Source organism: Grampus griseus (genome assembly GCF_964374135.1).
Source record: "Grampus griseus genome assembly, chromosome: X".
In the NCBI taxonomy this organism is placed as follows: domain Eukaryota; kingdom Metazoa; phylum Chordata; class Mammalia; order Artiodactyla; family Delphinidae; genus Grampus; species Grampus griseus.
In genome coordinates, this window is record NC_138999.1 from 16,100,622 (window position 1) to 16,118,124 (window position 17,503).

A 17,503-nucleotide genomic window follows, 5' to 3' on the forward strand; every position below is an offset into this window, starting at 1 on the left:
CTTAAATTGTTCATTGAACAAGCGGTGTTTTCCTTGCGTAAGTGCAGCAGAATTCGTGTGTATGTTGTCCGCTCTTTGCTCCCTGTGTCCCCTGGCTTAGCTGATTGATTAAGCCTCATCTTGGGTTGCCGGGGTCCCCTGAGCCTGTCTTCTGTACTGGGAGACTGCAGTCCAGAGCCTGCAGAGGAGACCACCACTACGAAACAAACAGGAGTCTTCTTTAGAGAGTCGTAAGAGAAGACAACTTCAAAGCAACACAGCAGAATACTTCTTTAGGAGGCCTTATGGCAAAAGCTATAGTATATCCTTCCAGACTTGTCTAGATTTGTTGTCTAGTCTTAAAAATGCAGTCCCTAACTTGAAAACTTACTTAACTAAAACAGGAATATGTTCTCTTCACATATGGAGGTGACACTTGTGCCTTAGCAGGAGTGGGACATGGCCCGAGAGGTACTGTACAGGCGTGCTGCTGCATCTGTGCAGAGCAGACTATTTAAGATGACGTGGGGATGAGAAGGCAGGGTGCAAGTTAAAGAAAGAAGGCTTTGGGTGTAGTAGCCCACTAGCATCTCATGTCTCGCTTCACTCCACTCCCAGCCAGGCCTGTCTCTTGACTTTTTCTACTGGGCCTTTAGCTTCTGCCCCCTCTCAGCTTTTCCCCAACTTTAACCTTGAAAAACTCCAGAGTTTGGAGCGAGGTTGGTAGTTTTTACAGGGGCTTCCCTGGTGGCACAGTGGTTGAGAGTCCGCCTGCTGATGCAGGGGACAGGGGTTCGTGCCCCGCTCCAGGAAGATCCCACATGCCGCGGAGCGGCTGGGCCCGTGAGCCATGGCCGCTGAGCCTGCGCGTCCGGAGCCTGTGCTCCGCAACGGGAGAGGCCACAGCAGTGAGAGGCCCGCGTACCGCAAAAAAAAAAGCCTAATTACACCAAAAAAGTCATTTTCTGTTCCACGAAGTGTTTTGAGGCTATTCTCACCGTAGTCTAAGGTACCTTAGGTCTTCCTTAGTGATATAATTAAGAATATCAGAAAGTGTATAACCTTCTTCAAGAATCTGAAACAAAGATCAAATACATTAAGAGCTAAGCAGCTCTGTAATGATAGCACAGGAATGGTTTGTTGGTTGTAAGTTTACCTTTTCAATTGTTTTCGTATCTGCTCCTTGCAGTTGCAACCAGTCGACAAGCTCTTCTTCTGTTCTCTGCCCATAAGACCGAGGAGGGGAGGCTGAGTTCTCTGTAATCTCTGTAAGGATTAGAAAGTTATGTTGTATACTGATGTGTAACAGCAAAATTCTTCAAGTAACAAGTTGGATCAAATAAACTATTATTCCAGAATGTGATGTGAAAAGGAAATGGATTAAACCTGGCTCAGCTGCTCTGCTACACACTGTGCAACAGTCCATAGTCCTTGGAGTCACTTTCCAGAGATTAAAAATGTTCCTTACCTGTGATACTTCAAACTAATTATCTCCTACTTTAAATGTGTATTCCCATCTTTAAAATGCCTTTTCTAAGAAATCATATCCGTAACTGCACTGGAATTCAAATGAGGAGATAGGTTTTAATACTGAGATTTTTGGCCTCACAGCTTATCCATTCCCCACTCCATATCCATTCCCCACTCCAAGAGGCACCTGTAGCCCTTTTGGGCACCAAATGCATAAGGCTGGTTGACTGAGGTATAATTTATGCCGTAAACCACCCTTTTTAGGTATGCAGTGCTAAGAACTTTGACAAGCAGAGTCACATAGCCACCACCACAATCAAGGTAGAGATATTTCTATCACGCCAGAACGTTCTCGTGGCCTTTTATCATCAATTCCACCCCCCCACCCAGTTCTATTTTCTGTCCCTGTAGTTTTGCCTTTAATAGAATTTCCTATAAACGTTCTACATTTACGGAATCATAATATGTAGCCTTTTGAATCTGGCTTCTCTCACTTGCATAATGCATTTGCGATTCATCTGCTTTTGAATGTACTGATAGTTCCTTTTTATTATTGACCAGTATTCCGGAATTTTACTGGAGTACTTACTGGTCTGATCGAGAATAACCTCAACTGTTTCAAGGCTGACTAGAGTACTAGCCAGATTTTGAATGGTCTCACACACACATAAGTCAGAGCAAGTGGAAAATCACTCACCATTAGATTTGAGTTGTAACTACAGGTGATACAATTCTTGAGTTTTCTGTTCTAGGGTTTGCCGTAGAAGATTCTGGTACTCTCTCTCTTTTTGAACTAGGTGTTCCAAAAGTCTGGTTTAAAAAAAAAAAAAAAAAGCCATCCTCCAGAGAGAGCGTAATACCATTCAATTCAATTCAAACATTTGTTGAACAATTCAGAGGTTTAAAAAAAATAAAAAAGGCACAATCCCATCGGTCAGTCTAGTTTCTTCAAAGTTGTGTGATCAGGTTTCAGCCTGTACATGAGCACCTTTATTGTGCTCCCTCCCCTTGTAAACAAAGACCAACGCTCAGGGCGTGGGTATATTTTGCCTCAGAATATGTATCATGAACCAAAAGATAACCTGATGGTGATCAGTAGAACTCAGCCAACTTGTCTCCCTAAGTCAGGTCAAGTCACTGAAACTAGTGGTCAGGCCCTTCCCTCCTCACCAGAGAGTAAGCCAAGGAGATAGAAGCCCTGCTGCTGTTGGAACAGCTAGGGGGAAGTAGGAACTGCAGGAAAGACTCTTGCTGCTTGGAAGGTGAGAGGGACACTACTGCGAACACTTACCCAAGACTGCGCTAAACGCTTCACGGGGCTTGGTCTCACAGACACTACTCAGGACAGATGTGTTACCCTCGTCAGCATCACTCAGGGCCAAAGGTGCCTTCCTGCTGTGCCCAGCAACAGCTAAGGCATCTCCATCCTACAAGGGCAGGCGTGTCTGTAGGAGCTGTGTGTCTGTCAGCCATTCGCAGTCAGGTACTGGCTGCTGTCTCATTACTAATTCTACTGAGATGGAAGATAACAATATTGACCCTGGAAAGGAATAACCTTTGAACCCATATATAACATTTTATGAATCTGGTGATTATAAACCTTACCAGAAACACATTTTAAAGAAGGGCTACGTACTACTATCAACTTTCACATTTGTCATTTTTTCAAAACTTAAAAAGAGTTTTGCCACCACTACCAGTTAATTAAAACTGGGCCTTTCTAAAAAGAAATGATTAGATCTGCCTAAAATTAAACTTCAGAGATCCCTAGGGGTGTGTACAACTTTTCTTCCGAAATAGGTATGCCTGACACTGTTTGTCCCCGTTAAATTTTAGCATTCCCAATGACCACTGGGCAACAAGGCATCATTTGGAACCAGTACCAACTAGTTTGCTAAGCCCACTGATGACGTGGTTCCCCAGCGCAAATGGGAATCTTTTTGTTCATTTAACAAATACGTTTTGAACACCTACTATGTGCCTGGAAATAAACAAAAGGGCCCAACTCTTGTGGGAACCTCACGGCAGTGCCAGGGTCCGCTGTCGGGGAAGGTGGTTCACTAATGCCTGCCTAGGGATCATGACAAAACACAAGGGAGAGATTCAAAGAGGACAGGGCAGACTTACTTGGGGTCAGGGTTATGGGATACCTGTCCATCAACGCAGTGCTAACTGACCCCCAACTCAGCTACTTCGGCAGGGGCAGGCCGCAGATGTCCCCCCCGAGTTGCTGGACCCACACACCATGTCAGGGAACCCACCTCGGTAAAGAGACAGAGAAAACTCTGAGATGCTGCTGCCTTTAGTACGGCTTGTGGCAAGGCACTCTACGTCTCTGACTCCTAGCATTAAAAAAAAAAAGGGGGGCATCCTTCTAGTCCCCCAGTTGAAGCTGAGAATATCTCCTTGGGCAGTTCCTTGGGGGGTAAAGATGCTTTTCTGAGACCTGGGTGAGGCACTCGACCACTGAGTTGACGGGCTAGTCCAGGTCATTGTCCCACCCCTGCCCACCTGTTGGTCTCCTGCCTGAGCTTGCTCAGCTGGAGGCTCAGATGCTGCTGGTGGAGCTGCTGGGGCTGGGCCTCCTGGGCAACTGCTGAAACGGGCCTGCTCCACCCACACGCCACCTGCGCCTCGCTCCCGCGTGGGTCTGCCGGGGCATAGTCCTCTTCTGCCTCATCCGTGTCCTTATCCACCCCTTTGGTCCCTGAGCCAGCCTCAAAGTGGGCTCGGAGCTCTGTGGAATCACGGAAGAAAAGGACCACGGTTCAACAAGGCCAGGGCTTGGTGTAGCTTATGTCCCGGGCCAGCAAACGTGGCTGTTCAGAGGCCGGCCAGGCCAATGCGATGCTCCATCAGGGGACTGCTGACTTTATAAAATGGAGAGGAGACTATTTCACTTAGCTCTGCAGTGAAAAGATGGTCCCCACCACTTCACAGATGAGGAAACAGACTTCAAGGTGTTTAGTTAGCCAAGGGCAGTTTTAAAAAGGGACAAGCGGGCTTCCACCCAGGCCTGTGTTTTTTACTACAAACACTTTCCTGCTTGGACTGGGGAATAATGAAGTCCTGGGGTTTAACAAGCCACTCCCAGAAGCTGAGCCTGGGCAGAGTGCATTCAGGGGAGCAGGCAGAGGACAGGGAGGGAGCAAAGTAATGAGAGGAAGGGGCAGTGTTAACCGAAGCGCCACATAGCTTCCCTTCCTAGGAAGAAGGCACCGCGGAAGGAGAATCAACTTGGGTATTAAGCTGCTCTAACATTTCAAAAATAGAGCCTATAAAAAGCCAAAGATTTCTGTAGCTGCCACATGATGATTCTGAGAGAGGAGACTGAGCCGTTAAATCGTCAACCAACTAGGAGGCGTTGCTGAGCACACAAGATGACGCACTGTAGGAGCCAGGCCGTCAGGCTCAGTGCTCCTTTGAGATCCTGAGTTTAGTCTACCTGCGGTGCGTGCTCCTCAGTTATGCCTAGGGGCGTGTAAAAATACATCACCAGGAGATGTTCTCAGAATCACAGAATCTCGGCCCTAAAGGGGTCTGTGACATCATTTACTTAATTGCAGAGACGTACATAGCCAAGATGGGAAAGGGAAAGCAACAATTGGTGAGTACAGAGGACCTGTTTGACCTTTTCCATAGCCACCTGAAGTTGACCTTGACCAAAAAGAGGGCCCTTACCTGGGATGAGGATGGTGACTGCAGCCTGCACCGCTCGACGGATGATGTTGTCCATCGCAAACATCCAGTGGGGCCTAATTAAGTGGTTCCTCAAAATTTTATTTACCTACAAATCACAAAAATCCAGATTTCTGGTCCATTGTACTTTTAAGAAATAGTTCTTACTAATTCGAATTTGCTTCTACTCTGAGATAAAGGGTTAACCGTGCTGCCCTGAGTTTCTGCCTGACTTATGTTTCTTCTGGACTGAGTCTTCCTTTAAGCTGACCCCAAGTCACACGGGGGTCTAGGGGACAGGTACAGAGATCGGAGCTACTGCACGGGCCTCTTCATTGTTTATTCAACGAACATTTATGAAGCATCTATGAAACCTCAGGCTCTGTGTTGGGGACTTGAGACACAAAGCTAAGCCAGACACGACCTTGGGCCTGGAGGAACTCACACCTGTTCGGGCAGACACATAAGCTTAAACCCCACACCTACCCAGCTGGCAGATGCCACTCGTTCCCAAATCCTATACTCCTGCTCTCCGTGGCCATAATGCAATCAGACCAGTCACTTGTATACACATATTCAGTGTTTAGAAAACTGCTGACACTCGGGATTCAGGCGTAAACAGGTGAGAAGAGATGGAGACTACGGGAGATGATGGTAATCGAACTCCATGGTCTTGGCTGTGAGCCACTTCAGTGGGCTTCCTACCTTCTGGCATGTTCTCTAGGGCCAAATGGAGCACTTACAGCATCCTGAAATCCAAAGAGTACCAGATGAATCTGATTGATGGACGAGCTGTCAAAGTCCAGGTCCACCTTTAGCTTTGATATCGTGGACGCCATCACCCTGTGGTCCGGGCAGCGGATGAAGTCTCTCAGGATCGCAATTATTTGCTTGATGTGGCCGACTGAGAGATGCAACTCTTCCGAACTCTGATCACCAACCCCCCACCCAAAAAAATCAGTCACTGAGTAATTCAGAGAGAGGGAGGGAAAATCCAAGAAGTACTTTGGGCAACTGGATTAACCAGACTGTCCATTTGCTAATGGAACTGGGGATTTTCCAGGCAAGACACGGGCTCTGGTCCTGGAATTTCCTCCATATCCTTCCTGTTAGAGGGTTATGTGGCCCCCTTCTCCTCTCTGGCCCGCAAACAACAGAACTAAGCCCCTCAAGGAATGGTCTGCCATCCTGTTTAACCCCTTGTAAACCACCCTCCACCCCCAACAGGCCTTGTCACAAGGCACAGTTCATAGGGGGCAGTGGCCTCTTGCTAGAAGGACCTTTTCCCATCCAAAATGAGTTAAAACTCAAACATTTCCATCCGTAACCTTTCTTCCTAAAGCGGCTGTTCTCCCAGCTTCTGAGGGCAACTGGTGCAGCTGGGGGTTAACTGGGCTTTGTGCTGTCATTTGGCTTGTTTTCCACCAGGAGGCAGCACTGCCCCATCAGTGCCTGGTTTCACTGCAGTGTTCCGCAAATGCAAAATCAGGCTTCAATGGAGTCTTTTTTTTGTGTGTGTATTTTCTTTTGTTTTGTTGGAAAAGGGAAGGACGTTGGGAAATACTTAGGGTGGTTCTTGTAACTGTGCAAATGTTCTAGGGCAGCAGGAACACCAGTCCCATTTGGACCTCTTCTGGGACCTGGCCTTGGGCGGAGGGCGTGGGATTGCAGCTCCCGCACTCGGCCTGTACCTGGGCCACGCACTCCTGCAGGTTGGAAGCCACCTGGTTCTGCTCCTCCCAGAGGATTCTGTAGAGGACGGCACGGCGCTCGCTGTCCTTGCGCAGCAGGAAGAGGCCCAGGTCGCTGTCCTCCAGGGACGAGGCTGCGCTCCGGTCCTCAGAGGCCGAGCTCTCATCAGGAACACTGCGGACAAACGCAGGCGACAATCCCCCGCCTCCCAGGGACACCGTGGGGGAGGGGCTGAGAGGTGGCTCCGCCGCAGCCCCACCCTCAGGAAGATGCACCAGTGTTAGGGGCGAGGGGAAAGACGGGGAAAGGAGGGAGGGGGAAGGAGGGGGTAAGAGGGAGAGAATAAGGGGTGACAGGGGAGGAGGAGGAAACAGGAGGGAAGGGGAAGGGGAAGCGACGAGGGGGAGGGGAAGAAGAGGAGAGGGGGAGGGGAGGAAGAGGAGGGGGGAGGGGAAGGGACAGAGAGTGACCTCACTGCCCTCCTCTCTCTCACTGTCAGTGGCCGCCCCGGCTGCCCTGCTGATCGTGCAGAAAGGAAGCAAAAGCCCTTCGCGGCCATCTGGTTTACACCTGGGAGGGACTCTGTCCTCCGAGTGGGGGGTGGCCGTACCTGAGCAGGTGGCTGAGCCGATGCGTGGGCGTCTGGGACTTCTGGAAGAACACGTCGGGCTGGGCATCGGAGTGTGGGGAGACCGAGCCATGCTCACTGCTGCTGCTGCCGCCCATCAGCTCTCCCGCCAGGGGCAGGGGCAGCGTGGCGCCCCTGGGACCCTCTGTGCGGGGCAGCCGGGGATGGGGACAGTGAGCCCCAGGCAGCCCCTTGGGCCACGTGACGCACCCAGGGGCCTAAGCCCGCGCTGCTCTAACTGGGGGTGCAAGCGATCACCCAGGGATCCTGGGGAGATGGAGGTTCTGCTTCAGCAGGTCCGGGGTGGGCCCAAGACTCCGCATTTCTAACCAGCCCTTCGGACACGCTGAGACAGCGAGTTGCTCTCTGGGTGCAAGATGCTGAGGCACCCTGTCCCAGCTCCCGCCCCATCCACACCGGGACCACTCGTATATCACTGCCCGGTAGGACCTACTGCCCCAGAAGGTGTTGCTTGCTTCGGTGGCCTGCAGGACAGACACCCTTTAACCAAGGTCGGGAGCAGCACAGGGTGACAGGCCAGGCTCCAAAGATGAAGCGCCAGGTTCTGCACCTGGGGAAGACACAAAACCCCAGCCAGGGTACCTCCCACCTCCCTCCCTGGCACAATCCCAAAGGAAAGGCTTTAACGGAGCATTGGGCATGTGAGGTTCATCGCTGTCACCTATGGGGCTCCCTGTGTCTCCGCGTCCCACACCTAATGCACCAGCCCCACCGCTCTTCACAAACATGGGCACCATGTGGGAAGCTCAGCGCTCGGGAGAGCCGTCACCTCTGCCATCCCAGCAGGCCTCACCTGCCGGCTTAAAAGCAATTCGGTTCTTCTGGCCCTTGTTCACCTGCCTTAAGAAACCCTCTTGGAGCAGTCCAGCAGCGGTGACACGTTTGTGGGGGTCAGGCTCAAAACAGGATAAAACGAAGGCTCTAGCTTCCGCTGAAAGGGTTTCTGGAATCTCAGGGTGAATCTTAAACACGCCCACCTGCAATGAAGGCAGAGGTGACCGATGAGACAGTGTGGTCTCGGGCAAATCCAGGTGTACATACCTTCCACACAAAGCTCCTGTATCTGCCATCCTAGGAGGGGCTGATGATGGATTCCAACAATGGCCTCCATGACTGCTATCCATGTCCTAGCCCCGGCTGGCCTCTGGGGACTTTGCTTTGCCCAGTAGATTGTGGGGGAAGTGATACTGGTGGGGGGTTCAGAGCCTAGGCCTTAAGAGGCCTTGGGGCTTCTGCTCGAGTCCTCTCGGAGCTCTGAGATCACTACGCAGGGAGGACGCCCAGGATGAAAGGCCACGTGTGAGAGGCCCTCTGAGAGCATCGCGCCCTGGCCTCTCAGTCTCTACGCCTTCACAGCCCAAACCTCCAACTTCCAGCTGTAAACCACAGGCAGAGCAAACCTGGAGGCTGGTAACTCAGGGCCCAAGCCCTCATCCCCACGGGGTGCAACTGGCTGAGGGAGGCGGCGCTGCCCTTTCCTGTTCAGGCTCCTGCTGCAATTTCTGCTTCAGCTCCACTGCTGGCTAGCTCATCATCGTCCTGCCGCAGGCTCTCTGTCCCTGCGCCCTGTGGGGGAGGAGTTTGGGCTGAGTCGTCACATCTCACTGTGACACGGGAATGCTTCCACGAGTCCGGCTCATCCATCCTGCGTGACCGTTCCCATCAGGGACGGCTCTCCATTCATCTGAGGAGTTGTCATCTTTAAAGTTCGCGGTCTTCTCCTCATGGTCTCCAAGCCCACCCAATGAGCCAGGAGTGGAAGCCATTCTGTCCTCCAGATGCACCCCATTCCCAGCTCCTCGGCAACCATGGGGCTGGCGCGGCCTCCCCTGCCCGCTCAGTGAGACCGGGGCGCTGCCGAGAGCAAACCGCCAGCCTCCGACTTCACAGCCTGAAGTCCCTGCACCAGGGGCGCACCAACCGCTTCTCACACGCTGCTCCTCATGGGCAGGATGGAGAGTTTGGCATTGAGGGGAGGGGGAAATGGGGCATTACTATCCACTGGGCACACATGGCACTTAGATGAATAATTTCCAGCGATCTGCTGTACAGTGCTGGACCTTGACTCAAAAATACTGTTAAGAGGGTAAATCTCATGTTGTGTTCTTACCACAATAACACAACATTTTCAAAAAACGAGTTTTGGATTTTGAGAACACTGAACACTGGATAGAATTCAACCCGCAAGATGTGAAATGCAGGGCACATTCCAGCTGGCACCCCTCGCCTGAGGGGTGGGGATCTAAGGGCACTGGGGGGTCCAGAGACAAAAACTCAGGACAAGAACTCACAGAGGAAGGGAGTAGCTTCTCCCCAGGCTCTCAAGAAGAAAAGTGCAAACATGGGCACTACGGTTTTTTTTGTTTTTTTTAAAAATAAATTTATTTATTTTTGGCTGTGTTGGGTCTTCGTTGCTGTGCGTGGCCTTCTCTAGTTGCAGCGAGCGGGGGCTACTCTTCGTTGCGGTGCGCGGGCTTCTCACTGCGGTGGCTTCTCTTGTTGCAGAGCACAGGTTCTAGGCACGCAGGCCTCAGTAGTTGTGGTTCACGGGCTCTAGAGCACAGGCTCAGTAGTTGTGGCACGCGGGCTTCAGTAGTTGTGGCACGTGGGCTCTAGAGAGCAGGCTCAGTGGTTGTGGCGCACGGGCTTAGTTGCTCCGCTGCATGTGGGATCCTCCCGGACCAGGACTCGAACCCATGTCCCTTGCATTGGCAGGCAGATTCTTAACCATTGCGCCACCAGGGAAGCCCACCAGCTGCTATTTATTCCGAGGCCTGTAACTGAAGCTGCAGGAAGATCTTTGCCAGCCCCAGGTGGCTCCATCCTGGACAGGCATGGAAAGGCTGGAAGGTCACTGCTGCCTGCCAGCCGCGGTGTTCAGGGTCTTGTTGGGATTGCAGGTGCCAGGAGACACTCGTCAACTTGAGATCTTGCCTTTAGGGCTATCTCACAGCTGCTGGGAGGGTGGGAAGCTCAGAGAACCTTCTGCAGGGGCTGGGCTGAGGAGTGCACCAAGGCATCAGAGCACAGGGCGTTCAGAACCCGCTGAGCAGGCTGCACCCAGCTCATGGGCAGAGCCCTGCACTCGGGCCTTTGAGTTCCTTCTGCCGAAGAGACTGAGCCAGAGGGCCTGGCAAGGATGCAGGCGGGGAGGCTGTGGGGCTGACAGGCCTGGGAGGCCACCAGGCTTGGTAGAGAAGCAGGAAGAAAGGCCTCTGGAATCACGTTCCATCAGGCTGCTTCCATGTACTGTGACCTTGTCATCCGTAAGCAGTGGCCACTTAGCCTTCTGGGACCCTGCTCTCTTCCTTCTTATCTTTGGGGCAAACAAAAGTGCTCCGCGGAAGGTCAGTGCTGGTAACGACCTCTGAAGGCTACAGCTGCTCTTCAACTTCTCCAAGCGTCCACGGAGCCAGAAGCCGCAGACCTGACCTCGGATACACTGGCTGTCCTCGCATCAGCTTCCCTTGGGCTCGCAAGCAACCACGTCCCTTCCCAAGGGAGCATGTCCAGTGTAAAGCCCCACCCATAGGGCCAGTCAGTACCACGTGGGCCTCAACACACGGGTCACCCTTCCTGTCAGCTCTGGGAAGGCTTTTAGAAGGACAAAGGAGACAGCATCTGATACCCAAAGATCCTCCTCTCCAAATCTAGACAGAAAGCTGTCCTCCAAAGACACACCCAACGCGGCCCTTGAGCCTTACCCAGTGTAAGAGCGCGTACAGATTAACTAAGAAGCTTAACTCCCTCAGTTGGAAAGAAAGAAAGAGATACCCCCCACCTTTCTTAGAGCATTCACTTTAGAAAACCTGTCATTCTAAGTTCTGTGTCTCTCTTCGAGATATATGTAAACCTTTTTAAAAGCCAAATAAGCCTCTTGCCAGAAATATCTTTCTCAAGGACCTGGGAGCCATCTCTTTGGAATGCCACCACCGAGGAAGGTAGCGCTCCAATTTCCGGGTTTCTGTGGGAAAGCAGGAGCCTAACTTCAGTGGAGCCTTTTGCTCCAGAACTACGTCCCGTCCTAAAGGTTTGAGAAGTTGATCTTTCCTTTGGGTAAAGCCAATTAGCTAACACAAGTGGTCACTCTAGTTGTCAGGGGAACCTCGGGTGAACTCCTGTGACCAGTGGTGCTGTCTAGTCCTTGCACCTGAGGACTAGTCAGCATTTCTCTTCAGAACACGGATGTAAAGGGCTGCATCTGCTTGGCTAGAGGAAAGGCTGAGTTCCGCTTTCCAGTCTCTTAGCGCTCCACTCTCTTGTGCCTGTGACGCACATCACATTCTGATTTTATGCTTATTCAAAAACAAAACAAAACAAAACAACCTGTATGCTTTCTCTTCCACCTTTGTGGAGAGGTTTCTGGATTGGGAGATTTTTGATTTGAATTCTCTCTCTCCAACACCAGCAACCTAAACCATCCAACATGTCTTACTTTGAACATGGCTGCCTGCGGTTCACCGAGCTCATGGAACGGAGGCCTGCTGGTGGCCATCTCAATGACGGTGCAGCCCAGGGCCCAGATATCAGCCGGGGCACCATACCCACGAGGTCCTCGATCAATAATCTCGGCGCCATGTACTGCAGAGTGCCTATTGGGAAAAAATACAACAAAGATGGTGGGTACCATATTGTTTAAAAACTAAGTGGACCATTAGTAAACGAGTGTGTGAACTTTAACTCTCGTATTAATGACACACGGGGGCCGGTCTCATGCGTAAATGATGTCACTGCATCTCTTCTTTGACCAGACACATGCAAATGCCTTTCTTTAACACTAGTCAACGTTGACAGAGGATCACTCAGCCCCTCGAAGGATAAATGGGCCCAATCTAATTCAATCAACACATATTAGTGCATGGCAGATACAGGAGGACCAGAATGTAAGAAATGTGGTGCCTGACCTTTAGACACTGCCCAGTGGAGAAGACGTGGTGACGAGGAGGGTGGCGACAAGGAGGGTGGTGACGAGGAGGGTGGTGACGAGGAGGGTGGCGACAAGGAGGGTGGTGACGAGGAGGGTGGCAGTGGTGATGGTGAATGTAGGAAGTGCTCTAACAGGTATACACAGAAGGCGCTGAGAACATGGATGGAAAAGTGCTTGATTCTGCCTGGTTTGAGTCAGGGGAAGCTCTAGCTGTGTCAATTTGGGTCTCTGAGAAATAATACCAAGTCAGAATTAGACATACAAGAGATTTACTGCGAGAAGGGGTATGACGGATAAAGGGGGAGGGAGCAGGCTGGGCAGGGGGAGCTGTCAGACTGCAGTGCAGGTCTGACCCCTGCGAAAGGAGCGGGAAGGAAGCATCTTGATGGCAGAGCACCTCTGAGACAGCTTTGGCCAGGCCACCGGGGAGGCCCTGACCCAAAGCTGCCCACTGGAAGAGCGCCACACTGTTTCTAGTACCCTCACCATGCTCGGTCATTGGCCAGGAGCAGGCAGGGCAAAGCATGACCTTGCCATGAACATGGTGGCCAATCCAAACGGGTGGTGGCTGGGCCGCCAGTGAAGTAGACTCCCGCCATGAGGCTCGAAGAGGTGGACAAAGGAACAGGAGAACTTCTGGGCAAGGTGAAGAGCTCGAGCCAAAGCCCGTGGGCGTGAAGTATAGAGTGGACCCAGGAGCGCTGTGTGTTCTGAAGGTTCTGGCTTTGGACTTTCTCCTGTGGATCACGAGCCACCAGGGGCTGCCACAGGGAAGGTGGTGATCAGGGAGGGGAAGGGGTTGCTGGAGAGATGGGGCAGGGAGGTCAATCAAGGGCGCTAAGAGTAAAATCTTTGGTTTCCCTTGAAACTAATCCTGAGGCAAGAGGCAAGGGGAATGTGGAAGCAACAGCAGCAGATGCTACATGCTGGCAAAGAGGTTTATAATAAACAGCGAACTCAGAAATGATACTGGCCATGGTGTGAATAGAGAACACTGAGGCACAGAGAAATTCCAGTCTCTGCCTCAAGATCACAAAACCAAAGTAGGTTTCCTGAGTCTTGATCAATGCAAATAAAGGGCTCATTGGTTAAAATAAGCTTGGAGATGCTACCTACTACATCCTCCTCCTCTTGAACATCCAATGTCTTACCAGCTTGTTTCTTTCCCATGAGCATTTTAAAGGCTCTAGGACAGCTCCGACCAATAGGATGTTCTGCAATAATGGAAATGTTCTATTCTGTGCAGTTCAGTATGGTAGCCACTAGCCACGTAGCACTGCTGGGCTCTTGAAATGTGGCCGGTGACACTGAAGAAATGAATTTAAATTAAAAAATTTTTAAATTTTATTTCATTCTTCCTAATTTAAAGTTAAATATACATTAGGTTGTATCAGTGAGTGCAAGAAACCAGCAGGGCAAAAATGATGGCTTTGGTCTCCCGAGCTGAAAGCCTGGTGGGCAAGTGTTCGGTTGGCTGCAGGGTTGGGCGAGATGGAGGCTCGTAGCACTTGTTGCAGTGTCAGGAAATCTCAGAGCCCCAGGAAGGGAACTTTCAGTGACACCACATCCCCTACAGGCTCCTACTACAGTGAACAACAGAGAGAGAGGCCTTGGCAGGGAATGTGCCTTCTAACTAACCCATAATTCATTAACTTAGGAAAGACGTGACGCTGTGCTGTTTATTAGGCTGTTATCTCTCAGCTCTGCTATGCTGGGTCTGGGACTGTGCAAACCACATTTCTGCCTTGTCTGCTGCTCCCTGGTGGGTTGGGAGGGGTTGGAGGGAGAGAGCATGCCTGTGCACAAGCGACAGGAAGGAGAGGTTGGTTAGCAAGCGTCACTTTGGACCCTCAGGTGGTTCCAGTAGCAGCGCTTGGCTCATTCCCAGCTTTTTTGTCCCCCCCCCCACTTCCAGAACCTGCCCTCTCAGAGTTACGTGCTCCAGCCCAGTGGCATCCCCCACTGAAAGGTTTGAATCCCACCCTCCCCTTTGCTCCCTCAGGCCCTAGGGATGTAGGCTGCTTTCTGATAACTCAGTCCCAGGAAACAGTTCTTTCAACTAAATTCTCTCTGTAAAAATAACTGGGGTGATTTCAATTTTCCTGCCTGGATCCTAATATAATCTCTAAAAGTTAATTCTTAAAAAAGAAAATAAACTTAGAAAGTTATGCAGCAGTAGAAAATAGCACTAAACCAAATTGCAATGGCTTATTGACCCTGACTGAATAACTGTCCTTAGTACAACTGTTTCACAATTGGAGGATTAGTCTGCTTAATGCTAAATTTGGAGATTTTCTTTATATGGAACCATAGTGAACATCACTCTTTCTAAAGGTAGGGACTTAGCAATGACATCCATATTAGTTATTTACTGCTATATAATAAATTACCCCAAAGAAAAATGGAGCTGGATGAATCAGGCTCCCTGACTTGAGACGATACTACAAAGCTACAGTAATCAAGACAGTATGGTACTGGCACAAAAACAGAAACATAGATCAAGGGAACAGGATAGAAAGCCCAGAGATAAACCCACGCACCTATGGTCAACTAATCTATGACAAAGGAGGCGAGGAAATACAATGGAGAAAAGACAGTCTCTTCAATAAGTGGTGCTGGGAAAACTGGACAGCTACATGTAAAAGAATGAAATAGAACACTCCCTAACACCATCCACAAAAATAAACTCAAGATGGACTAAAGACTTAAATGTAAGGTCAGACACAATAAAACTCTTAGAGGAAAACATAGGCAGAACACTCTTTGACATAAATCGCAACAAGATCTTTTTTGACCCGTATCGTAATGAAAATAAAAACAAAAATAAACAAATGGGGTCTAACTAAACTTAAAAGCTTTTGCACAACAAAGGAAACCATAAACAAAACAAAAAGACAACCCTCAGAATGGGAGAAAATATTTGCAAATGAAGCGACCAACAAGGGATTAATCTCCAAAATATACAAACAGCTCATGCAGCTCAATATCAAAAAAACAAACAACCCAATCAAAAAATGGGCATAAGATCTAAATTGACATTTCTCCAAAGAAGACACACAAATGGCCAACAAACACATGAAAAGATGCTCAACATCACTAATCATTAGAGAAATGCAAATCAAAACTACAATGAGGTATAACCTCACACTGGTCAGAATGGCCATCATCAAGAAGTCTACAAACAATAAATGCTGGAGAGGGTGTGGAGAAAAGGGAACCCTTTTGCACTGTTGGTAGGAATGTACATTGGTATAGCCACTATAGAGAACAGTATGGAGATTCCTTAAAAAACTAACAATAGAACTACCGTATGACCCAGCAATCCCACTCCAGGGCATATACCCAGAGAAAACCATAATTCGAAAAGATACATGCACCCCAATGTTCACTGCAGCACTATTTACAATAGCCAGGACATGGAAGTAACCTAAATGTCCATCAACAGAGGAATGGATAAAGAATATTTGGTACATATATACAATGGAATATTACTCAGCCATAAAAAAGAACAAAATAATGCCATTTGCAGCAACATGATGGGCATAGAGATTGTCATACTGAGTAAAGTTAAGCCAGACAGAGAAAGACAAATATCATATGATATTGCTTATATGCAGAGTTTAAAATAAGGGTACAAATGAACCAAAACAGAAGTAGAGTCACAGATGTAGAAAACAAACTTATGGTTGCCAGGGGATAAGGGGGAGAGGAATAAATTGGGAGATTGGGATCGACATATACACACTACGATATATAAAACAGATAACTAATAAGGACCTACTGTACAGCACAGGGAACTCTATTCAGTACTCTGTAATGGCCTATATGGGAAAAGAATCTAAAAAAAGAGTGGAGATATGTATAACTGATTCACTTTGCTGTACAGGTGGAACTAACACAACATTGTAAATAAACTATACTCCAATAAAAAAAAAAGTAACTTATTGCATGCTAGGAAAAAAAGAAATTACCCCAAACGTTAGCAGTTTAAAACAACAGTTATGATCTCACACAGTTTCTAATGATTGGAATGTAGGGCTGGTTATGTAACAGCTGGGCCGGGTAGATCTGGCCCAGGGTCTTTCATCAGACTGCAGCCAAGGTGTTGGCTGGGGCTGCAGTCATCTGAAGGCTAGACTGGGGCTGGAGGATTCACTTCCAAGCTCACAGGGGTGTTGGGAAGAGCCTTTGTTTTCTCGCCACATGGGATCCTCCATAAGGCTGCTTAAAATACGGCTTCCCCCAGAGTGTGTAATCCAAGAGAAAGCAAGAGGAAAGCCACACTGCCTTTTCTGACCTAGCCTCCAGGTCACACACCACCACTCTGTCCTAATCTATTCATTAGAAGCAAGTCACTAAGTCCGGGCAGTGTTCAACGGGAAGGGAATACAAACAAGGCTGTGAATACCAGGAGGTGAGGGTCACTGGGGGCCATCTTGGAGGCTTCTGGCCACAACATGTGACTTTCAATTGGCACTCAATGGCTTACAAAGCAGCTCCACGTAGCACTGTCCATCTGACTCTCACAACTCCATAAGCACGGGCAGAAGAGGTATGATGTACTGTTGCTCCCATTTTACATATGGGGAAACCAAGGCTCAGAGAAGCTAGGGAATTCATTCAAGCTAAAGCCCAGGTCTTCTGTCTTCAAAGTTGGAGCTACACACCATGACATCCCTGATCTAAGTAATGGATCCAGGAGAAGCACAACTGAAGAAAAAGCTGCCTGATTAAGAGCAGCTGATGCAAGAACTTCCAAAGCCATAATGTGACTTCTTTCCATGTAACTTTCTTTCCGTATTAGGCCCAGGGCAGTAATAGCGAACTGGGTGCTCCATTTTATTTACTACTGTATTCATAGGGAAACCATCCAGTCACAGCAAGCAGCCAACGATGAGAGACAGATCCCCACAACTATTTCCAAGAGTCAAGGGGCCAACCCGGGGCAGCGTGCACGTTGTGGGTGTACATCAGCTGTACCAAAGACTGGCTTCTGTGGAGAAAACCAAGTGAAGATGCCATGGAGGTGGGGGAGCAAATGAATGGAGAGATCCTGGAAATGTTGCTCGCCTTAAATCTGGCTCTCTTAGGGGTTTCCTATGGTCCCT

The 17,503-nt window shown here is 49.5% G+C and overlaps 1 protein-coding gene across 1 annotated transcript in view; it reads right to left on the minus strand.

The window, feature by feature from the left end:
- Window positions 1–108: 108 nt before the first annotated feature.
- MAP3K15 (mitogen-activated protein kinase kinase kinase 15) overlaps window positions 109–17,503 on the minus strand; it is a gene marked incomplete at both ends in the record, with an annotated part of 147,938 nt that continues 130,543 nt past the window's right edge. The window contains 13 exon segments of the mRNA XM_082680871.1: window positions 109–196; window positions 978–1,054; window positions 1,136–1,245; window positions 2,147–2,165; window positions 2,169–2,259; window positions 3,961–4,186; window positions 5,131–5,236; window positions 5,871–6,056; window positions 6,819–6,993; window positions 7,430–7,592; window positions 8,262–8,445; window positions 11,904–12,037; window positions 12,040–12,060. Of these exon segments, the coding sequence (XP_082536997.1) occupies window positions 109–196; window positions 978–1,054; window positions 1,136–1,245; window positions 2,147–2,165; window positions 2,169–2,259; window positions 3,961–4,186; window positions 5,131–5,236; window positions 5,871–6,056; window positions 6,819–6,993; window positions 7,430–7,592; window positions 8,262–8,445; window positions 11,904–12,037; window positions 12,040–12,060 (1,580 nt within the window).